General features: G+C 44.6%; 1 protein-coding gene across 5 annotated transcripts in view; it reads left to right on the forward strand.

Annotated features, from left to right (window-relative positions):
* LOC140538493 (A-kinase anchor protein 13) overlaps window positions 1-19909 on the forward strand; it is a 91365-nt gene that overhangs the window by 33179 nt on the left and 38277 nt on the right. For all 5 annotated transcript variants that reach the window (XM_072661082.1, XM_072661080.1, XM_072661081.1 and 2 more), the window contains exons 7-10: window positions 850-3046; window positions 4068-4153; window positions 15825-15921; window positions 19778-19893. In XM_072661082.1, coding sequence (XP_072517183.1) covers window positions 850-3046; window positions 4068-4153; window positions 15825-15921; window positions 19778-19893 — 2496 coding nt within the window. The remainder of the gene's footprint in view (window positions 1-849; window positions 3047-4067; window positions 4154-15824; window positions 15922-19777; window positions 19894-19909) is intronic.

Raw genomic sequence — 19909 nt, forward strand, 5'->3', positions numbered from 1 at the left:
CTGCTGTTATTTAAGGTGGAACGGAAAGTTGTGGGAGGAGGAAAACTTTAGCTTAGCGTTAGCTCAGAGCCTCGCTGTAAATGTTGCTCTTACAGAGCAGCAGGTAAAGAGTGTGATAGTTAATCTGTTAGCAGTGGAGGATCCAGACTCTTCCAGAAAATGTTGGTCATTGCCAGAACCACCCAGTTTGGTTGTAGCTGTGCACCGACCGAGATTTTTTGGGAACATCTAATGTTCCTCCCTCGCCTGCTTAGACACCATACTATGGTGAAATGCTCTGTTCCACCAGCGAGAGAACCACGCTTCTTTCTTTCGTTCTAAACCAGCTCTGAACAGCGCAGTCAGATCCGAGGAGGAGGATAATGCTAATGCTAATTCACACACTAAATGATTAGACTGCAGAGTTGTAAAGGAACTGGGAGCTGAATGGTCAGGTGGGTCAGTCAGACTGGACTGGAAGATATTAAACACTGTAGAGTTTAAAACAGTCGTTTAATAAGTTGCGCCAAACAAAGTAGATCAGATTAGAGTTATCTATAGAAACACAAAGAGTGGAGTGGGGGGGGGGTAAAAACCTTGATCGGGATCCCTAGTAAAAAGCACAGTAGTAGACCTGATTAATTACCTCAGTTTAGATCAGTTAAGATGAGTTTGTATCAGGCCTAATAGAACGCATGTTCTAGAGGTGCCCTCTGACTTTAACTTTCCACTTCACGTCTTCGCACAAGAGAGTGGGATTCTGAGCCAGTGATTTACATAACTGCAAGGACTGATATTGATAAGATTTTAAAAGCAGCTTTCTAAAGAAAGAGAAAACCCTGAGGCTGTTCTTTACTTTTTCTTATTCAGGGAGGAGCTACACTTCAGCTGCAGTCCGAGTCGCCGCACACCACTGGAGAATGTGCAGACAACCCAGAGACGAGACAGGCCTGTTTTGAACAGCCACAGCACGACTCCCTAGATACCACAGAGCAAGGCTTCACTCCTGTGTGTGTGAAAGGAAACGAAAACGAGCAGAGTGACTGCTGCAGCCCAGGTCCTCTCCGGCGCAGGGAGTGCGACAGCGATCCCGCGCCTCCCTCGGACAATAGCAACGGTGACGAGAAGCGGGTGTGTACTTGTGAAAACACTGAGGGAGATTACGGAGTGCAAGCAGAAAGCACAGCTGCTCGCGTAGAAGGCTCGAGGAAGGAGGGAGATAGTGGTGACTGCTTACAGAGTGAATTTGGGAGGGAAAGCGCAGCCCTCCAAACCTCATCCTGTGGAAAGGAGGGAGAGGAAACTGATAGTGCTCAGGAATTGATCTGTGAGGCACAGGGCACTGCTGAGGGGCCTAAAAGGGAGGTCCACGTAGAGGCGTGCAGCTCTGTGAGGCCAGACCAGGACCAACTTCAGGAGGAAGAGCTATCAGAACACAGAGCAGCAACAACAGCAGATATGGGAATCACTCAATCTTTAGACACACCTGAAAGCTCTGATGTGGAATCGTGTAGCCAAGGAGCAGAAAGCGATGACGAGAAAGAGGTGGAGAAGAATAGGAGTGCGAGTTCTTCAGGACTGGAGGAGAATGTCAAGGTGATATACGAGGAACCTGAGGACTTAAATCCAGCAATGGATCAAGCATCAGTTACCTCATGTGAAAAAGATGGGCAAGGCTCAAGTAGGCCTGAGACGGGGGCCATGTGTTTAAGTCCATTGCCTACAGCAGATACACTGCATACATTGGAAGATGTTGAAATAATTGCTGCTCAGGTGTCCAGTGAGCAGACAGTGGACAAACGTGCACTAGGAACTGATGAACTGGAAGATCCTGGACAGGACAATGTTGAAGGTCTACGAGAAGTTACCCCGGTTATCTTGTGTCACAATGCTGAAACAGAAATCCGTCAAGAACCGATGCCTGATGCAACCTGTCACCAAGAAGGTCCATCTGATGATACTACAGAAGGCAGTTGCCAAGAGAATGAAACTCTTGAGAAGCCTCGGGCACATTTAGGCTCAGAGGATAATGAAGGTGAAAGAATTTGTAAATCTGGCTTTGAAGTGGAAGGTGCATCTTCAATGACACCTAACAAAGTCTCTGAAGACAACTTTCCCTTGCCCGAGGAGGAACCAGAAACAGGCAGTGAAGAACCACTAGCCTCAAGGGAGCCATACCCCAAGGAGGCAAATGAAACAGCGACAGGAAATGAGAGTGAGGGACAAAGTTTAGGAAGCTCCAATGATGTTTCTCGGCCTGAAATAGACTCAGAGCCTGAATCTCCGACCCCAAGCAGTGAGGACACCTTAGAACCTGAGGAAACCGACGGCTGTTCCGCTGAAGTGGTACAAGTGCTTTCTGGCGAGGACCAGCAAGAAAGTCCAACGTCAGACACCCCTGAAGATGCACTTCTGCCAATGGTGGACTCCCAGGTCGTCGAAGGAACTTCACCAGAAGACACAGAGAACAAGAACTCATTATTAGAGAGTCATGACTGTTTAGAAGGCCGGCAGAGGACAGAGGATGTGGTCTTGCAAGGTGGAGTTGTCCAGCTGACACAGGAAGTGGATCTTCTCCCTCCAGAGAACAGTGAAAGCGTTTCTGAAGGGGGACCAGCTCCTCAAACCTCTAAGGTCGACCAGTCAGAAGAAGGAACCAGTGAAAACTGTCAAAGTCCTGAGAATAATGAGAGACTTCCTGAGCGGGGAGATGGACCTGTCTCTCAAAGCTCTCTCATTGACCAATCAGATGAAGGAGAGGGATTGGGTGCTACCACAATTACTCAGAACAGCCAGAGGACGATTACAGAGGAACAGCTCCAGTTATGTTTGGACCAGAGTGACTCTGTGGGTGGTGTTTTGTCTACCTCCAATGCAACTGATACAGTAGACGGTTCACTCTCGCTTGAAGAGCAGTGGAGAAGCACTGAGCTCAGAAGTGAGATTAGTTCTGAACTATCGGTGGTGGGCACAGGTTCTGTGGTTGTGGAATCAGCTGAGGCACAAGAAATGCAAGAAACAGAGGCTGAACCACGTGAGGATCCATATGCCAGCGCTCCTCAGAAAGGTGAGATGCAATTCCCTCAATTTATACCTTAAAGATACATTCAGGAATTGAATTAAAGCTCAGGCTTACATGGTTCTGTATCAGATGGATAAGAATTGCAGATAAACTGTAGTCTTTGCCCTCCAATTACGTGCAGAGCGGCTCTACCACTACGCTGTGTACACCAGAGCGTTACGCAATGCTGCCATTCTTTTGGCCTACCTTTGAAAATGCCCCGTGATTATGGTTATGAGTCTTTTTAAGGCAGGCACAACGAACAAGGATTGACAAGGAACTCCTAATAAGAAAGACACAGTACAAAGGTACTGTTATAGAGCATGTATTAAACACACTCTTAGATCATCCCAGGCTTTCCTGGGATGGTAGGAGGAGGGCGAAGGAGTCTTCCTGTGAAGAACCCCACCTATTATTAATCGAAATCCAGTAATTATTTCTTTCCATGCCCAAAGGAATCATTAAAAGCAACATGTGTACCTCCATCATATCCCAACCAGAAGGAAGTGAGGTGTTCTCATGTTCTCATGCATCCCAAATATATCTATATATTTACAACAGCATGTTGCTAAGCAATGGGTGATGTCATCCAGATCAACCAGGAAAAGCAAAAAAGAGGTTACCCTCCATTCAGCCCTTTTCCTGGCTGTTTTTTTTTTTGTTCTTCGCTGTCAAAGCAAAAGAACACGACTACGCCCAATATTTTAATGGTCATTGTTATCTCTGCCGAATTACGTAATAGAACCCAAATAGCCAGAGCGTCTATTTTCAGAAAGCGTCTCTGCTTTGTTGAAAGAGTGGCATTGCAGGGAATGTTTTCAATTCATTAATCATTCGCTAAAAATGACCAATATGTTCCATTCCTGGTCAGGAAGCTAAAGATGGGCTCTGGCCCAGCGTTCTAACGCTTGCCATGACTTGTCAGGGTTGTTCAGGAAACTTTGAATCCTGTCATCAGTCTCAGCTTAGATTAGCACCGTATCTGATTGGCTGATGTGCGTATTCATGTGTAAATGTACCCTCACAGATGTCCAAGATGACTCTTTAGACGATCAGGTGGACTGTCAGACCGTGATTTGTCCTGATGTAAACACGGATAATGACGTTTCTATGGTGAGTGAAAGTTTCTTAATACACACTGGTGAATATTATGCCTATTATCAAATGTGTTGTTCATGCCAGAGCATGACGTTATGTTTATGTTGCTTTTGAATGTTGAATGCACCGCCACACCAGCCTGTTCCATTCATTAAAATACAGTGTGTGTTAAAGTTTGGCTGCATCATGATGCCCATCCAAATTGGCATCGTTTTGGATGGAGAGGACCTACTTATGTCTTCATGGTTCAGTAGATAAAACAGTATGTAGTTCACTGTACTGGACTGTAATTTTATCAGAGGACGACTGAGAAAAACGCAGACATGGTTGATCAGGACGGGAAAAAGCTCACTGAGGAGCACATGTGAAAGACAGAATTACCCCAGGACCCCATGTAAATCTAATCCAGTCTGAGTAGGGCTTAAAACATGCACGTCTTCATCATTCCCCATTTGTCTAGTAATGAGGATCTGCTGATGTGTTCGGCGGTGTTTGACCGAAGTGCCACGAACAGTTATTTTTCAGAACCTTCTAAAACCTTCTTAATCTTTTCATTGTCCTAGAATCATTGGTCGGTGTGCTCTGGCCTTGAGTCTTTGTTTGTTTGATTCAGTATGGTCTGATAAGTCAAGTTTGTGGTTACAGATAGCTCTGGTATTAGACATTTATTACATATTTATTACATATTTATCACAAAGACACTTTTTGTACATATCACGCATGTATTACACATTTATTACATATTTATTACAGGTACAGCTTTTGTTACACATTTATTACATATTACACCTCATTCATTACTGTATTACACATTACTTATGTATTTATTACATGTTTATTACATATTTAATAAAATCTCAGAGCTACTTTATAACATATTTTAGTCATACTGCTTTATTACACACGTATTACACATCACATTTGTATTACAAATGTGTTACACATTGATTGCAGCAATACTGCTTTATTACACGGTTATTACATATTAGTCTTTTAGTACACATTTATTATGTATTTATTACCGGGTTACTGCTTTATTACACATTTATTACATATTGCACTTGTATTACACATTGATAATGTATTTATTACATATTTAAAAATCACAGAGCTACTTTATTGCACATTTATTATATAAGAGCTTATATATTATATATAAGAGCTGGAGCTGGGCTGGAGCTAGTGTGTGCAGTCAGGGAGCAATGTGGAAGTGTTTACTTTTGGGTTATATTATATATATATATATATATATATATATATATATATATATATATATATATATATATATACATTTGATTGTTGTCGTTGATTTAGTTGTTTCCCAGACAGTCTTCCAAGTGGGGGCAGTATTTCCCCTTTGTAGTATTAAGTGTGACTGTTTTTCCAATAATGCAGTGTATTGGTTGGCTCCCCCTGCTGCCAGTCTGCTGCCAAACTCTCACCAGATGTTTTATTCTTCACTTTTCTTTTATTGATTGTCCTTGGCTAATATATAATACAGTATTGAAAAATTATCAACATACAAACGGCCCCCATGTACGGAGCCTAGTTCCAGTGCTATTTTGAGTCGTGTGACAGACACTGAAAGGGGTTTGACCACACATTGAGCTGTCAGACTTGTGTACAGCAAAATTCGCCCGTGTGTTCTCAGCCAAGGCACTTAATGAAGTTTACTTTGCACGTTGGTGCTCTCCGTGACCACATTTCCGCCTCCCGTTCTGTTTATCCAGTGCGTTCCTCAGTGCTTCGCAAGTGTGCAGAAGAGCAGGCTGGCGTTAGAGGGTGAAACAGCTTCCATTGTGTGTGTGTGTCTAGTCAAAGAGCTGGAGCTGGGCTGGAGCTAGTGTGTGAAGTCGGGGAGCAATGTGGAAGTGTTTACTTTTGGGAGAGGTCAGAATTGGAGGGGGTGGGAGAGAGAAGGCAGATAACAGGAAACCATGTGGTAGTGTGTGTGTGCGAGAGTGAGTGTGTGTGTGTGTGTGTATGTGCTGTGTTTCTGTGTTCCATGTGCACTGAGAACACTGAGGCAGTGTAGTTGAGTTAGTCTGTCAGTGCGTCAGCATGCCAGAGCTGACGACGGGTCGTTTCCCACAGCTTCGGAGGGTTTTATTATGTGGAAAGAACCAGTAAAGCTGCCTGGAAGGAATACAAGGTTAATTAGCTCGCCTATGAAAGCGCGGTGCGGACCATTGGCCTTCAGATAATACTCTCCTCTCACCATTCACTGAACATCTGAATCATGTTCTCTGAACGTTTGCCTGAAAGAATTCCCCGGCTCAGGTAATCTTCATTTTTAAGAAGGATTTCATGAATGTATGCTGTTGCTATCGTGACAAAAACCTCATTTCTTGAGGCCCAAGAGATGTTGTGAGTAGAGAGTTGTGGCTCACGTATGTCTACTTAGGTATTCAGAAAAACTGCCCTGGTGTGCTGCATTAACCCCTTATGCACTGTCCACTGACTTCTAATACACCCTAAGGATTACTAATTCTAACTGTGGGGAGAACAAGCCAGGAACCACCGGTGGTCCCAAGAATTAAAGTCCCATATTATAAATTATAATTCATTTATTTGAGATTTTCACCCATTTTCTCACCAGTTTAGATTGCCAATCACCCTCCCCCCATCACATGCAACGCCCCCGACACTAGTGAGGGGGAGACCAACACACGCCCACTTTGACACATGCGCAACCAACGCGCCTGGAGGGAAGCGTTGTATACCCAGCTCTGACGCACAGGCTAGCAGAAGCCAGTGACGGCCAGTGCTGCACTAGTGTGATGTGGGGGAGAGCGCCATCTACCCACCCTAGAGAGAGAGCAAGGCCAATTGCGCTCTCTCAGGGCCCTGGCTGCCGATGGCTAGCAGCATGATCGGGATTCGAACCATTTCTCTCATTGTTTTCAATTTTAATGGGGAATCATGTTGCATCCACCTTGTCATTGTAGCCGTTTTGCTACCTACCACTAGTAATATACTTAAAACATCCACCCAAACCCTCCATACCTCTGCTCTTGCCATTTTGTGGAGGGCTGCTCCATCCTTACCCAGAGGAATGGCTTAGTTATGAAGCGCCGGTGAAGTGAACGCATCAGGTGCTTGCGAGGCTATCAGGTTAGCTCTTAGGCTTGTCCACATTGTCCAGGCTATTGACTCAGCGTCCACAGCAGTAGCCTCCTTCATACAATATGACCGCAAACCTGACCGCAAACCAAATTGTGATTTTAATACATAAATGCAATAATTTAGTTTTTTATTTTGACCATTTCCATTGGTCCATTTATTGAAACTGTTTAAAACATTATCCAGTCAAAAGCACAACTGGTCAAAAGTTTGGACACAGTGGCATTGTGTATGTGTGAGGGTGGAAATACCTCTGAACCCAAGCAGCTACAGTATGTTAATGTATGTTAATTTAGCCTATAGCCTATATGTCCACATCATCTGCTTTCGGTTCATCTCACAACTTAGACCTACTTATAGCCCCCCCATCCCAGCCACGACATCCTAACCACGATGGATTCCCCGTGTGTGCACAGTCCTGGCCACCCTAGCTTTTGGACCAAATGTTTTTAAGATCATGATCAGCACAAATTTAACCGGGCATTATAGGCTTCAGGTTTCCTCCTCAGGATGGATCCAGAGCTGTCTTGCCTGCTTTTGTGAGTTTAATGTGACCTGGAGGCGTCTGCTCATCCTCTGGCTCCTTCGCGTCGTCCCCTTAGTGCAGAGAGAGAGAGAGTCTTTCTGCTAAATTGCTTGCAGATTCTTGCAGCCGAGCCCAAGCTGCGATTTCTGCTTATCTCAGCTTCGAGGATTATAAGCAGATGAGGGAGGGGGGTGGGGGGGTGGGGGGTTAAAAAAATGATTCTGAGGTGTTGCCTTGTTCTGTGCAAGCCGGCTTCCTTTTCTACCTCTTCTTCTACCACTGTTGTGTACCTTGTTGTGAGAGCCGCGTTGCCAGGAGTGTCACAGGATGACCTCTTAAAATGCATTTGAAAGCATGGGGTCAAGCGGGGCTTGTGTTATCAAGCCGTTGCACTGGATAGATTTCCTCGCAGCTCAGGAACTGAGCTCATAGGTGAGTGAGAGAGTTAGTGAGAAAGAGGGAGAGAGACAGTGTGAATATGGGTGTTGGAGACACAGACAAGAAGAGGGTGTGTTTGTTTGAGTGGATACACGTTAGTAGAGGAAAAGCAATGCACTGCATGAGTGTCAGTGTGACAGAAGGAAAGAGAGAGAGAGAGAGAGTTGGAGAGGGGGGGTGGGGTGGGCGAGAGAGAGGCAGAGCGAGTGAAAGGGGGCCGGCTCTTCACACAGATGTGAAAGATTAGGAGCTTCTCATTTTTCCAAAAGCTCTAGCAGCAGAGGCTTGGCTCGCGAGGACCTCATGTTGGAAATAAGCTCCGTTTTGCGCACCAACTGTTCCTTACTTTTTCGGGGAAGATGTACGAGCGACACAAGCGGAGGTACAGTTTGTGTGCCAAAGGGGGGAGAGACATGGATGTGGTTTTAATAAAGGTAAGGAGAGCTGGGCTGTTTGGGCTTTTTAATCCAGGGTTCTTCTGTTCAGGCTTAGGTTTGGACCTAAATCTGTCCTGCTTGACTAAAGGAACGTACATGTTTTTTTTTTTCTTTCAAAGTGTTGGTTCTCCTAAAGTGTCAAAAGTTTGCCCCCTCTTGCCCCCCTTTAGTAAAAACAAGTCCCTAATGCCACGTGAAGGTCAAGTTGTCTGGGATCAGTCTGAAGAGGATGGTGTTGTGTTGCTGTTGTTGTTCATTTTCAACCTTAGAGAACGTTGTGTAGCACTGAGAGCTTCTGGAGTGTCCAGAAGAATCATGTGGTCTGTGGTCATACTGTCTGAAGGGTTCTGTATATAAGTTTAAGAGAGTGTGTGTGTGTGTGTGTGTATGTGTGTTTGTGTGTGTGTGCACAGGGTGGGGTTTGGTTCTGGATGTGTAATGTGGTCCTCCAGACTCCCAAGCCTGGGAACCAACCACTGCTGAGCTTGAGAATGTTGTCTTATAGTTGATATGATGCAAGATATGAGTCAAATTCCCAAGAGTGTCGTTCAAGTCTCACTACCTGCTAGTGCTTATTTCGCTGAGGCTCGTCTAGTTTAGTCAGTATTCTGAGGAAAAGTGTTGACCTGCACTCGCTGTTAAGATGTTCTGGGCCATTTCGTGAGCTTTATATGACTTATTTTGTATCCGAAATGAACTTTTAGGCCTATGATGGTTTAGATGTTCTCTCGATCTGCTAGTCCCTCACACGTTAGCCGGCAACACCAAACACATCAGGGTTTTTTTAAGTTTCCTTAGGGTTCGATTTGTCAGCTCTGCTTGCCTTCCAGCTCAGATGCCTGTGGCTGAAAGGAGAAGGCTATAATGAACCAGTCAGTCAGTAGACATTCCTCTATATGGTTTTGAAAGCCTGCGCCACTTAATGACTCCTTCAGGCCAGATACCTTTCTCGCTTTGGCTGGGCCAAAGGCTTTCTGATGGCCCAAGCGCAGCATTGTGGTAGATTGTTAGATTGAGTAGGTATGTGTACGTTTGTGGGTGTGGGAGCCTGCATCATGGGCCGAAAGGGTGAGGGGAGCCTGAATTTGGTGGCAGTCTGGGAGCCTGTGTTTAGATCCTAACGGTTTCCTTTGGCCCGCAGCCTGGAGAGACTGATGGAAACGGGGCACTTGGCCAAGTGACTTCATACCACTGCACTTCGGCTGAAGTCGCCCATCCTCGGGCTGGGCAGCGCTTCCAGCCTTGTGCACTTTTAAGACCAAACACTAGAACATCTCAAGAATTCTTCTCTAAGGACGTAGCAACGGTGCAGTTACTGAAGCAACAGAATGCGTTTACATGGGTCAAAATAATTGCCTTGACCCCCTTTTCGTCACGGCGACACGGGTTTGTAGTTCTAAGCTTCGGTTCCCAGGCTTTTGAATCCGGCATGCATCAAGGCCCAGTCCTAGGGCTGCTTATTTTTAAACCATATGTGTTTTTATTGGGTGCATTTTTGAACGTTCTGCTTCCGACCAAGCTGTGCTGGCAGCCCCTTTCGCACTCCTTCCCCTAGTCCTGCAAATATGCAGTGAGAATAGCAGCGCTGCCAGATTCTGGTGAGGGACCTCAGGCCATATCTGGCAACATGCAGGGAAGCGGAGGCATGTACTGTGTGCTAAACCGAGCTGTCTGGAACGCAGTAAAATGCAGACATGTGAATGTAAAGAGAATGGTGGAACTTGTGCTGGTTTTCAGGATCTATGCAGTCAGCAGTCAGAGGATGTCATCAAGCCATTCTTTATAGCCTTTAGGAGCATGCATTAATAAGTACACCCATAGGACTGGACATTTGGCATTTAGCTTTTTACTGTAGAAACTCCTGATCCCATTAGAACAGATGCAGGTAAACATAAATACAGTAAAGAGGACCAAGAATTTCCCATTTTGAAGAAAGTTGCACAGTGTGGATGAGTTCAATTCCATCCCTAGCTCACCTGATTTACCCTCATTAAGCACTGATTTAGCAAACCAGGTGTTGACATGATGAGAACTATGCAAAATACTAGACTCCCATGAACACAGTTGTGCCACCAAAACGTTAAGCCCTGACCCATTGAGGCATGGACTCCACAAGACCTCTGAAGGTGTGGTATCTGGCACCAAGACGTTAGCAGCAGATCCTTTAAGCAGATCTTCTGTAAGCTCCTCTGTGGGGCTTCTATGAGCTTCAGTGAGCCTTGGGCACCCATGTCCCTGTCACCGGTTCACTGCTTGCCCTTCCTTGGAGTAGTAGTAGGTACTGACTTTCTGATAGGTGAAGTACTGATCACTGCATACCGAGGACACCTCACAAGACCTGCCTGATGTTTCAGAGATGTTCTGACCCAGTTGTCTCACCATCACAACTTGGTTCTTGTCAGAGTAGCTCCAGATTCTTATGCTTCTTCTTCTTCTTCTTCTTCTTCTTCCAAACACATCACCTTCAAGATGCCTAATATCTCCCACCCCATGTCAGCTGCCAACTAGTGGCATGTGCCAGGAAAAGATGCTTGATCTCGATAATGACATAAGCCTTTAGCATAGTTTGCAATGTATTTGCATGGCACTGGATTAGGGAAAAAACTGTAGAACCCTTGGTTCTTCAGCTAGCACATGAAGTTTGACAGACACCAATGCAACTTTTACCATGAGCTGTGAATGTGTGAGGAAGGAGACACACAATAACACACTAAAACAGCTGTACAAACATCACATAAAGCAGGGGATCACAGCGTGACAGCAGAGTGGGAGCTTGAGAAAGCAGAGCTGCTCTGCATATCTAGAACAACTCATGGCAGCGTAATCACTATATTGCGATTGTCCTGCCGCTGTATGCTTCTAGCACGTGATCTGTGGTGGGAAATGCTGAGATCAGGCCAGTGTGTATATGCTTGTGTCTGTGTGTGAATGTATATGTGTGTGTATAAGCGCTATCTGGCCTCTCTGGAGGCAGTTCCTGAGGCCTTTGCGTGGGACAACAGAGGGCTGTGTTCTCTCTCTCTCTCTCTCTCTCTCTTTCTCACTCTCTCTCTCTCTTTTTCGGCTGCCTTCTCAAAGACACACACAGTGGCTACTCAGTACCACAGCAGGGAAGGTCCCATCAATAGGGCGTTGTGTATTGTTAATTGCTTCAAAACCGTGCAGGGCCACTCTGCTTCTTCTCTCTCTCTTTTTTTTTTTTTTACAACTTCTAGTGGTGTAAACATAATTAGGCATCAGCCAGAAGGGCAATTTGACCCCCGCTCGACCCTCACATGCTTCAGGAGACATCTGAAATAGGACTGTATAATACAGACAGGAGACACTCGTATAAATCGAGGCGCTTCAGATGGTTTGGCTGTGAGCATTTATGGTTGCATTTAGAGGTGTGAATTGGCAAGAACCAGGCGATGCTATGCATACCGTGACGTATTGCAAAATACACTGATCAGCCATAACATTAGCACTAGCAGCTTTAGCAAGTGAAAAATGTGATTGATTATCTACATCTACAGTGGCTCCTGTCTAGGGGAGAGATCTATATATTATATTATATTATATTGTGATGGCCTGACGACTGGGTCAGAACGTCTCCAAAACATCAGGCAAGTCTTTAGGGGTTTCTCTCTCTGCAGTGGTCAGTACCTACCAAAAGTGCTTCAGAAAAGGACAACTGGTGAACCGACAACAGGGTCAGAGACGTGGCCGCCCAAGGCTCATTGATGCGATCCGTGGAGTTGAGAACTTAAAGGATGCTGCTGCTGACATTGGTATTGGCACCAGGAACCACAGGACGCCTTCAGAGATCTAATAGTCAGATCTGTTGTGGTGGCACAAGAAGGACCTACTCAGTATTAGGCAGGTGGTACTAATGTTATGGGTGATTGATGTATTGCGACACTGTAAGGGAAAACTGCCATGGTCTATAAACATCCACTTATGCAGTCAGAACAGTCTACAACACTTCTATTTAGCAGTCAGGGCTTACGCACAACCAATTTTTACATGTAGCTATTGTGAAACATAATATTGCGATACCTTAGTGTAATAGACATTTTCTTACACCCCTAGGTTCCATTAAGAAGCGTGTTTGTAAAAGAGAGACCTTTTAAAGGGCTTTAAAGGGCTTCTCCACACTCTTCTCCACACTCTCACTTCTCTATTACAGACAAGGGCCCTTAAGGAACCAAAAGTGGTTCTTCTATGGGATCACCCAAAGCTAAACATTTCAAAATACCTTTATTTATTTATTTATTTATTATTAAAAAAAAAAATTAAAGATTTTTACCCAACCTACACATATTCTCCCACCGTCACATGCAAAGCTCCCGACACTAGGAGGATAAAGGCGGCCACGCGCCTCCTTCAGCACGTGTACAGCCAGCGAGCGCCTCTGTTTCTGAACTGCTGCCGATGCACTAGAGTGATGTGGGGAGAAAGTGCCATCTACCCACCCTGGAGAGAGCAAGGCCTATTGGGCTCTCTCTGGGCCCCAGTGGCTGATGGCTAGCGATCTGATCCTTAGGTCATAGTGACTGTCTTATTCCGCTGGTCCACTCTGGGACCTCACCTTTTTTATTGAGTCAAATATTGCAATTCAAATGGCAATAGACCAAAAATACATCAGTGGATCAGTAGCAAGCGATTGGCCTGCATTACATAGGTCAGATTTTACAGCATACACACCTTTTATTAAACCATCAACACACTCACAGAAACGCTCGACTGGAACTATAATTGGGCTCGTTTGCATATTTCAGCCTTCTGCAATATCAGTATTGCCAAGGCGACTACCAAAGACTACCACAGTCACCAGTTCTATTGGACACAGATGGAATTTGACTTTCACCTTTAACCCAACTGTGGAGTGAACACACACACACACACACACACTAGTGAGCAAAAACACACAGTGGACAGTGAGCACACATGCCTGGAGCGGTGCCAAGGGAGCAGATATGGTTAAGGGCCTTGCTCAGGGGCGAACCCGAGTATTAAACTCTGTCATCAACCCTGTCATCGATAACCACCACTACCCCAAACAAACAGTATACAGTGCAGGTTCCCCCTCCCTATCTGCCTCTGGTCCTATGTATACCCATTCAGGGCTAGTCTTTGAGGTCTCTGGAAAAACCTGTTATCCCTTCTTTAATGCAGTGCTGTTGGTCATAACAAAGCCGAAGAGCTCGTCCACTGTCCAAACAGGTGAACAGGTGAACCTTCATATCTACTTACCATTGGGGGTGGGCTTTGTCCTCTGTGGTCTTTGTGCTCTTAGTAACGTGTAATGTGAGAGGTGTGTAAACATCACTAATGCAGCACATGTACTCACTTTTTTGTTAAAGAGATGAAAAGCTGACTTCGTTAGATCTAGTGATGTGATTTGAAGTCAGTTTGAAAGTTTTTCGTCCCTTTGACTTCGACTTCTCTTTAGATAATAGCACTGTGTTTTATTATTCAAAAATAGTGTAGCTTATAATGTTGGATGGGTCCCAGCATGTCAGTAGATGATGATAATATGACATTGTATTTTCTTCTCTGGATTTTCAGAACAGCATCTCCAGTAGGGATCCAGTGGATCAGTGATCGGGATCAGGGCAGATTCATGCATATTTTAATCGCGATCCAGTTGCGATTCTTTATTTAACCATCTAATTGCATCAAGGCGTCATTAGAACACAGACATTACTCTCCAGCTGGCAGAGCAGATGTTCTTAGAAGGTAAATAAAGGAGCTGAGGTTCTGCAGTGTGGAGCTATTTTACAATGAAACATGAAAACAGAGCATGATATCTGACCCTTTATAAAACCATCACTGAAACGCTCCGTTTTACCAGCGGGAGAACCGGCGAACCGCTTGTCTTTCTCTGTTTGGCTGTATTGTTTGTTAATGGAGCTTTGAGGACACCAGATGGCGCTCTGAACATCGTGGTTAAAAGCAAGACTCGACTGGATTGCGATTAAAATAGCCAAGACCCAATCCAATAAAATATGCCTGGATCTGCCCCGATTCTGATCCATATAGATTACCAGGAGGACACCAGACGGCGCTCTGAACACTGTGGTTAAAACAGGATTGGGATTGAAATAGCTGATACCCCATCCATTAGAATGATCCACTGGATCTGATTAGATCAGGACATCCCTATTAACTTGCAGGCCGACGTGAAGGACAAAAGAAGTATGTATAAGGGAGTATGAATTAGTCGAGACCCAAACTCCGAGACCCTCCCAGTACTTACTGAAGTCCAAATCATGTTGACTTTCATTTGACCACCTCTCGATTGATTTGGTCTGATGCTACAGTTGAGTAAGAACATCTGATCCATTGACATCGGATTAGTAAGTAAGTCTTCCAGCTTTCTCACTCTTACAAAATCTGACCAACCTCAGCGGATCTGAGCCTCAACATGTTGAAGCCACGAGCACATGTCTGTCCAAATCAAGGCACGTTTGTTTGTTTGGACACCCACTTTTAGGGGGCAGCTTTGCTGCTGATTGCTGAGGTTGGGGTTTTTTTTTTTTACTCAGAGCTGGTGTGAGGTAGCGTGTGTGGTCTGTGGCGGCCCAAACACACAGCTGTTTTGGAGGTCTGGAGCGTATGGTCTAAGGAAACCACAATCTGAATGCAACCTCATGTCGACTACAGGTCTTGACAATGTGTGTCATGGAAGCTGTGGAGGACTTTTTCCACATGAACACAATCAACACAAATTTGTATTTTTGCTTTATTTAGTTTCAGGTTCTGCAATTTTAATCCGTGCCGATGCGGCAATATGCAGTAATTGATTCATTTAGAAAAACACGCTCAGTCTATTTACAAGGCATTACTCTTTCTCAGCGCAGTCTGACGATGCCTGACCATGTTTATGATCTGTGTTTCTGCCTCGCTGCTTCCCTAAGCTGTGTGCTAAACGGAACCAGCTTTGCACTCAGTTCACCTTTCAGAGCCTTCGGTTCAGAGGCAGAAACAGAAGGAGGAAGTCTCAGAAATTAGAGGTGTACACTTCTTTATGAAGATTTACTCCGCTGCTGTGTTTTATGGTGCTCGGCGGTGTTACGGTACGATGTGTCATTAGCGGACGCTCTAGGCGACCCGCAGTTTCCAGTCAGACAGTCACATGCTCGACCATGACACCATGCCTTCCTGTTTCTGTTTCCAGATTCACAGAGAGAGGGACGCTCTCTGTCTTGACAGTTCCCAGGCCTCCACGTACAACAGCAGGGCTTTAGAGAAACGACAGAGCTCAGAGTCCACAGGTAAGCCTACATGTGTTTTGCACTGCCAGCGCTGTCAGGCTGTGTTAAGTATGTGCTAAGAGACTGTAGACATGCATCCGAAGTGTGAAGTACACTTGATGTGCTGTTAGGACTTTTTGTGTGCACTGCAAAGGTTATATCCTGGGAAGTGTAAGCATCTTAAATCTAGTCTATATGTGTAATAATTTTGATAACTGTGTAAGAATATTATTTGGTTATTTAACCAATTTGTAGATGTTTTGGTCTTTTTAAAAATTCTCTAGAGAAAAATCCAAGTAATGTAATCTAGAATTTCACTTACCAGCTAAAAAGTTGGTGATTAAGGTCCATTGAAATGCAGTGCAGAAATGCATCTCACCAAACACTGTGTCAGGAAGGCCTGCACATCTACTCATTTATACAGTTATCTAATCAACCAATCATGTGGCAGCAGTGCAGTGCATTAAATCATGCAGATACGGGCCAGCAGCTTTACGCAGTGTTCACATCAGCCATCAGAATGGGGGAAAAAAAATCAGATCTTAGTGATTTTGAGCGTGGCATGATTGTTATAATTGGTGTCAGATTGTTATATGTTGGTGTCAGAAGGGCTGGTCTGAGTATTTCTAGAACTGCCGACCTCGTGGGATTTTCAGCATAGCAGTCTCTAGACTTTCTCTAGAGACTGGTGTAATAAAGAAAACACGTCTAGCGAGCTGCAGTTCTGCAGACGGAAACACCTTGTTGATGAAAGAAGTCAACAGAGATTGGGCAGACTGGTTAAAGCTACAAAAAGGCTGAATGCATTCATTAGAAGTGGTGTCCACAACAGTTCGTCCACATGTGTTAAAGAACGTTTTATAGGAAATATGAGGAATTCATCAAATCTGGCTTTAATTTATTAGGTTTAGGGTCATCCTAAAGTATCCCTTTACACAGTGCTCTAGGTCATATGGGGTCTTATTATAGAGAGCTGAAGATTTTGATATGAAACATGTGGGTAGTATCTTGTATGCAAGTGCCTTTAAGAAGATATGTAAAAAATCGGGAGCCAATCGGGAACAAACTCAGTGCTAAACTCGTACACGAAGCTATAACCTCCTTTATCACCAACGCAATTTCTGAGTAGTTATCTTTAGCACATCCTGTCGTACATCCTGTCATGTCAACCTCAAACCATCACAGCTGAGACCAGGCCCGCTTTCAGCTGGTGCAGACGATGAGGCTTCAAAACACTCTTACACAATGACATCATTCTCCCCTGTGGCCTATGGACCTTGGCTGAAGAAGCATGCCTCGCCATTCGTCCGCCTCTGATCTGACTCACCCTCCGGTCTTTAAACTGGCTGCATTCTGAGTTCTTATTGACCTGGTGATAACCATGGCCTGTTCCTATTGCAGCTCTACCACTGAATTACTGACCTATTCTTTGGTAGTAGAGCTGCAGCTGTGGCGTTACCTGGAAATACATTGTACAATGGCTGCAACTTAAAGTAAATGAATGCATTTATTAGAAGGGGTGTCCACAAACATTTGGACATAAGGTCCCGGAGTAGCGACAAGCATCAGCGTGCCTCTGTATCTGGAAGTCAGTTGGCGTGACGTCGGTTGAAGGCCTCATTTGTGAGTTTGCTGTGCTTTCTGATGGTAAACGTCTTTCTCAGGAAAGCTCTGCTCAGCTTAGAAAGGCTGTTTACTGAATTGCTGTTTTTCTCAGCAGAAAGCACATGCGGACAAAGGACAGCTGTAGTGGACCCAGCGTGGCCCCTCCCCTTTTTCTCAAGCCGTCACGGCACCTGTGGTGTGTGTGTGTGTGTGTGTGACAGCTGACAAAGCTCACACTATGCTACCAGATGCCCCCGCTTGCAGCACAGAATCAGGACTACATCGTCAGATCGCTGCTCTTTTAAACCACAATTAACCCATGGAGCTCTTATTAATTGGCTTATTAATAAGTGCTATAAATGTTTTGACAAGCTAACTACTATGAAACTAATATGCAGGTTATGTTGTGGACCCTCATTATGGCTTATTAGTGTAATTATTGGCCCCAATTAAAGGAGCACTGCAAGACAGCTTACAAACAGCATTTAATATGTTGTTTGTTATTCTATATAGCACCCTGCAGGAGCACAAGCTATTCAGCAATGTGCAATCAATTGTCTTAGTACATTTGTTTTGTTCTGTAAATAATAATAATAATAACTTTTTATTATATACAATATACACACCAAATTATATTTGTAGTTTATTCAGCACTCTGGAAACAAGAAGTATTAATAGAATGATACATCTGTCTGTTTACAGTTGTTTCTGTCAGGTTTTATGCCTCAAGATTTGATCATTATTTTGGAATATATGACATTCTGCATTTTTATGTTATTAAACCTTTGATGTTGATGTTCTACAGCTTTCAGAATAATTGGTTTAAGTGTCAATCTTGTACAGTATAAAGAATTTATCTAGTTAATATGTTGTAAATAAGCTCCCCAGACAAAGTCACCTTGTGTGTTTAGGGTGGTAGTAACTTCAGTCTCCTGCAGATGGCGCTATAAATACCTGCGGGGTGTGTGACAGGATTCATAGATTGAGAAGAGGTGGTGCAGTGCAGTGAGCGTGGCCAAAAACCTTCGTTTAAAGGAAGTAGCTGAATCTGCAGGTATATGGAAGCAGACGGTCATACAGGTCTACCAGCAGTGGCAGAAATCCCAGCCTGCAGGTAATTCTTGTTAGAATTGTGGCTGAAAGGCAAAACCAACAGACAGGAACTGGGATTTCTGTCACTGCTGGTGGACTCGTATGCCCGGAGCTTATGATCTAATATTGTACACTCAACAATACAGGTGCTTCAAATGGACTTAGAACCACTCCATAGAACCGTGTTTGTAATGTGTGAGTCTGAAGAACCTTTTAAAGTCCCAATACTCATTTCAACCAGGTCCGATCTCTCAAACCACTTCAGGTGGTGGTCTGAGACGCCTTTGAGACACATGTTATAGCAGTATGGACGCATCCGTCCCTCCAAGACTCATTCGACAACCAAAGCTCCTCTCAAAACAACCAGAACTCCTCCCCATGCAGTTTGTCACTGGGCACGTGACCCAGCAGCCATCCTAAGGAAGAGGTTGAGGGGATTGCCGGGTAATGATTTGCATATCCCGTCAAACACAGCAATTGGATTTCAGTCTGACTAACTGGTGACATATTAGGCTACCCAGTGTAAATACACATGAAGTGACCAGGTGTAAACGGGGTCTTTGTCTACTGGAAGGTTCTTCACACTCACAGACCTCTATTACATAACATGGTTCTTTATGGAAGCAATAATAAGGCTTCGCTCAATAACTACATAAACGTAATTTTTAGAGCGTATAATTATTATTATCATATAAAGCAACAGTTCAGACAATTTGTTGGTGGCTGAAGGCTGATGGCCTAATTAGAGTTCGAGCTGTGGAACTAATGGAGGGGAGGTTGGGGAGAAATACAGACAGATACAGTATTCAAATGATGGTGGAAATTATTTGAGGTTTTTCTGGGTTCTTCCTCTCGTATGTCACCGCCTGATGCGTCATCCTGTTTCTGAGTAGCGTGAGTCTGACATTACTGTTGAAGACATGCCATCATATGAGGACCTGTTTCCCAGGCTAAAGGCCGAGAAGGAGAAACGGGACGGCTCAGGAAAAAGTAACTCGCTGAGCTTTTGCTCCGTTTTGAATCCGCTCTGCAGATGTGCTGTGAAAACAGCGGCATTGCTTCTCAGCAGCCTTTTTATATCAACCCCTCTGTTCTGAGAAGAGAAGTGAGAAGTGAAAGTGGTCTCAGCTCGTGTGAGAATGAACACGTGTGCGTGTGTGTGTGTGTGTGTGTGTTGCAGAGAGTCCACGCTCGCAAGCCAGACACAGCACAGGCAGCACCACCCTGCGAGACTCCGGCAGTGATACAGATGGCTTCATCAGCACAGACACGGGAGAGGACAACGTCTTTAGAAAGGTAAGAGAGAGAGAGA

The sequence above is a fragment of the Salminus brasiliensis genome, chromosome 17 (genome assembly GCF_030463535.1).
Source record: "Salminus brasiliensis chromosome 17, fSalBra1.hap2, whole genome shotgun sequence".
Lineage (NCBI taxonomy): Eukaryota > Metazoa > Chordata > Actinopteri > Characiformes > Bryconidae > Salminus > Salminus brasiliensis.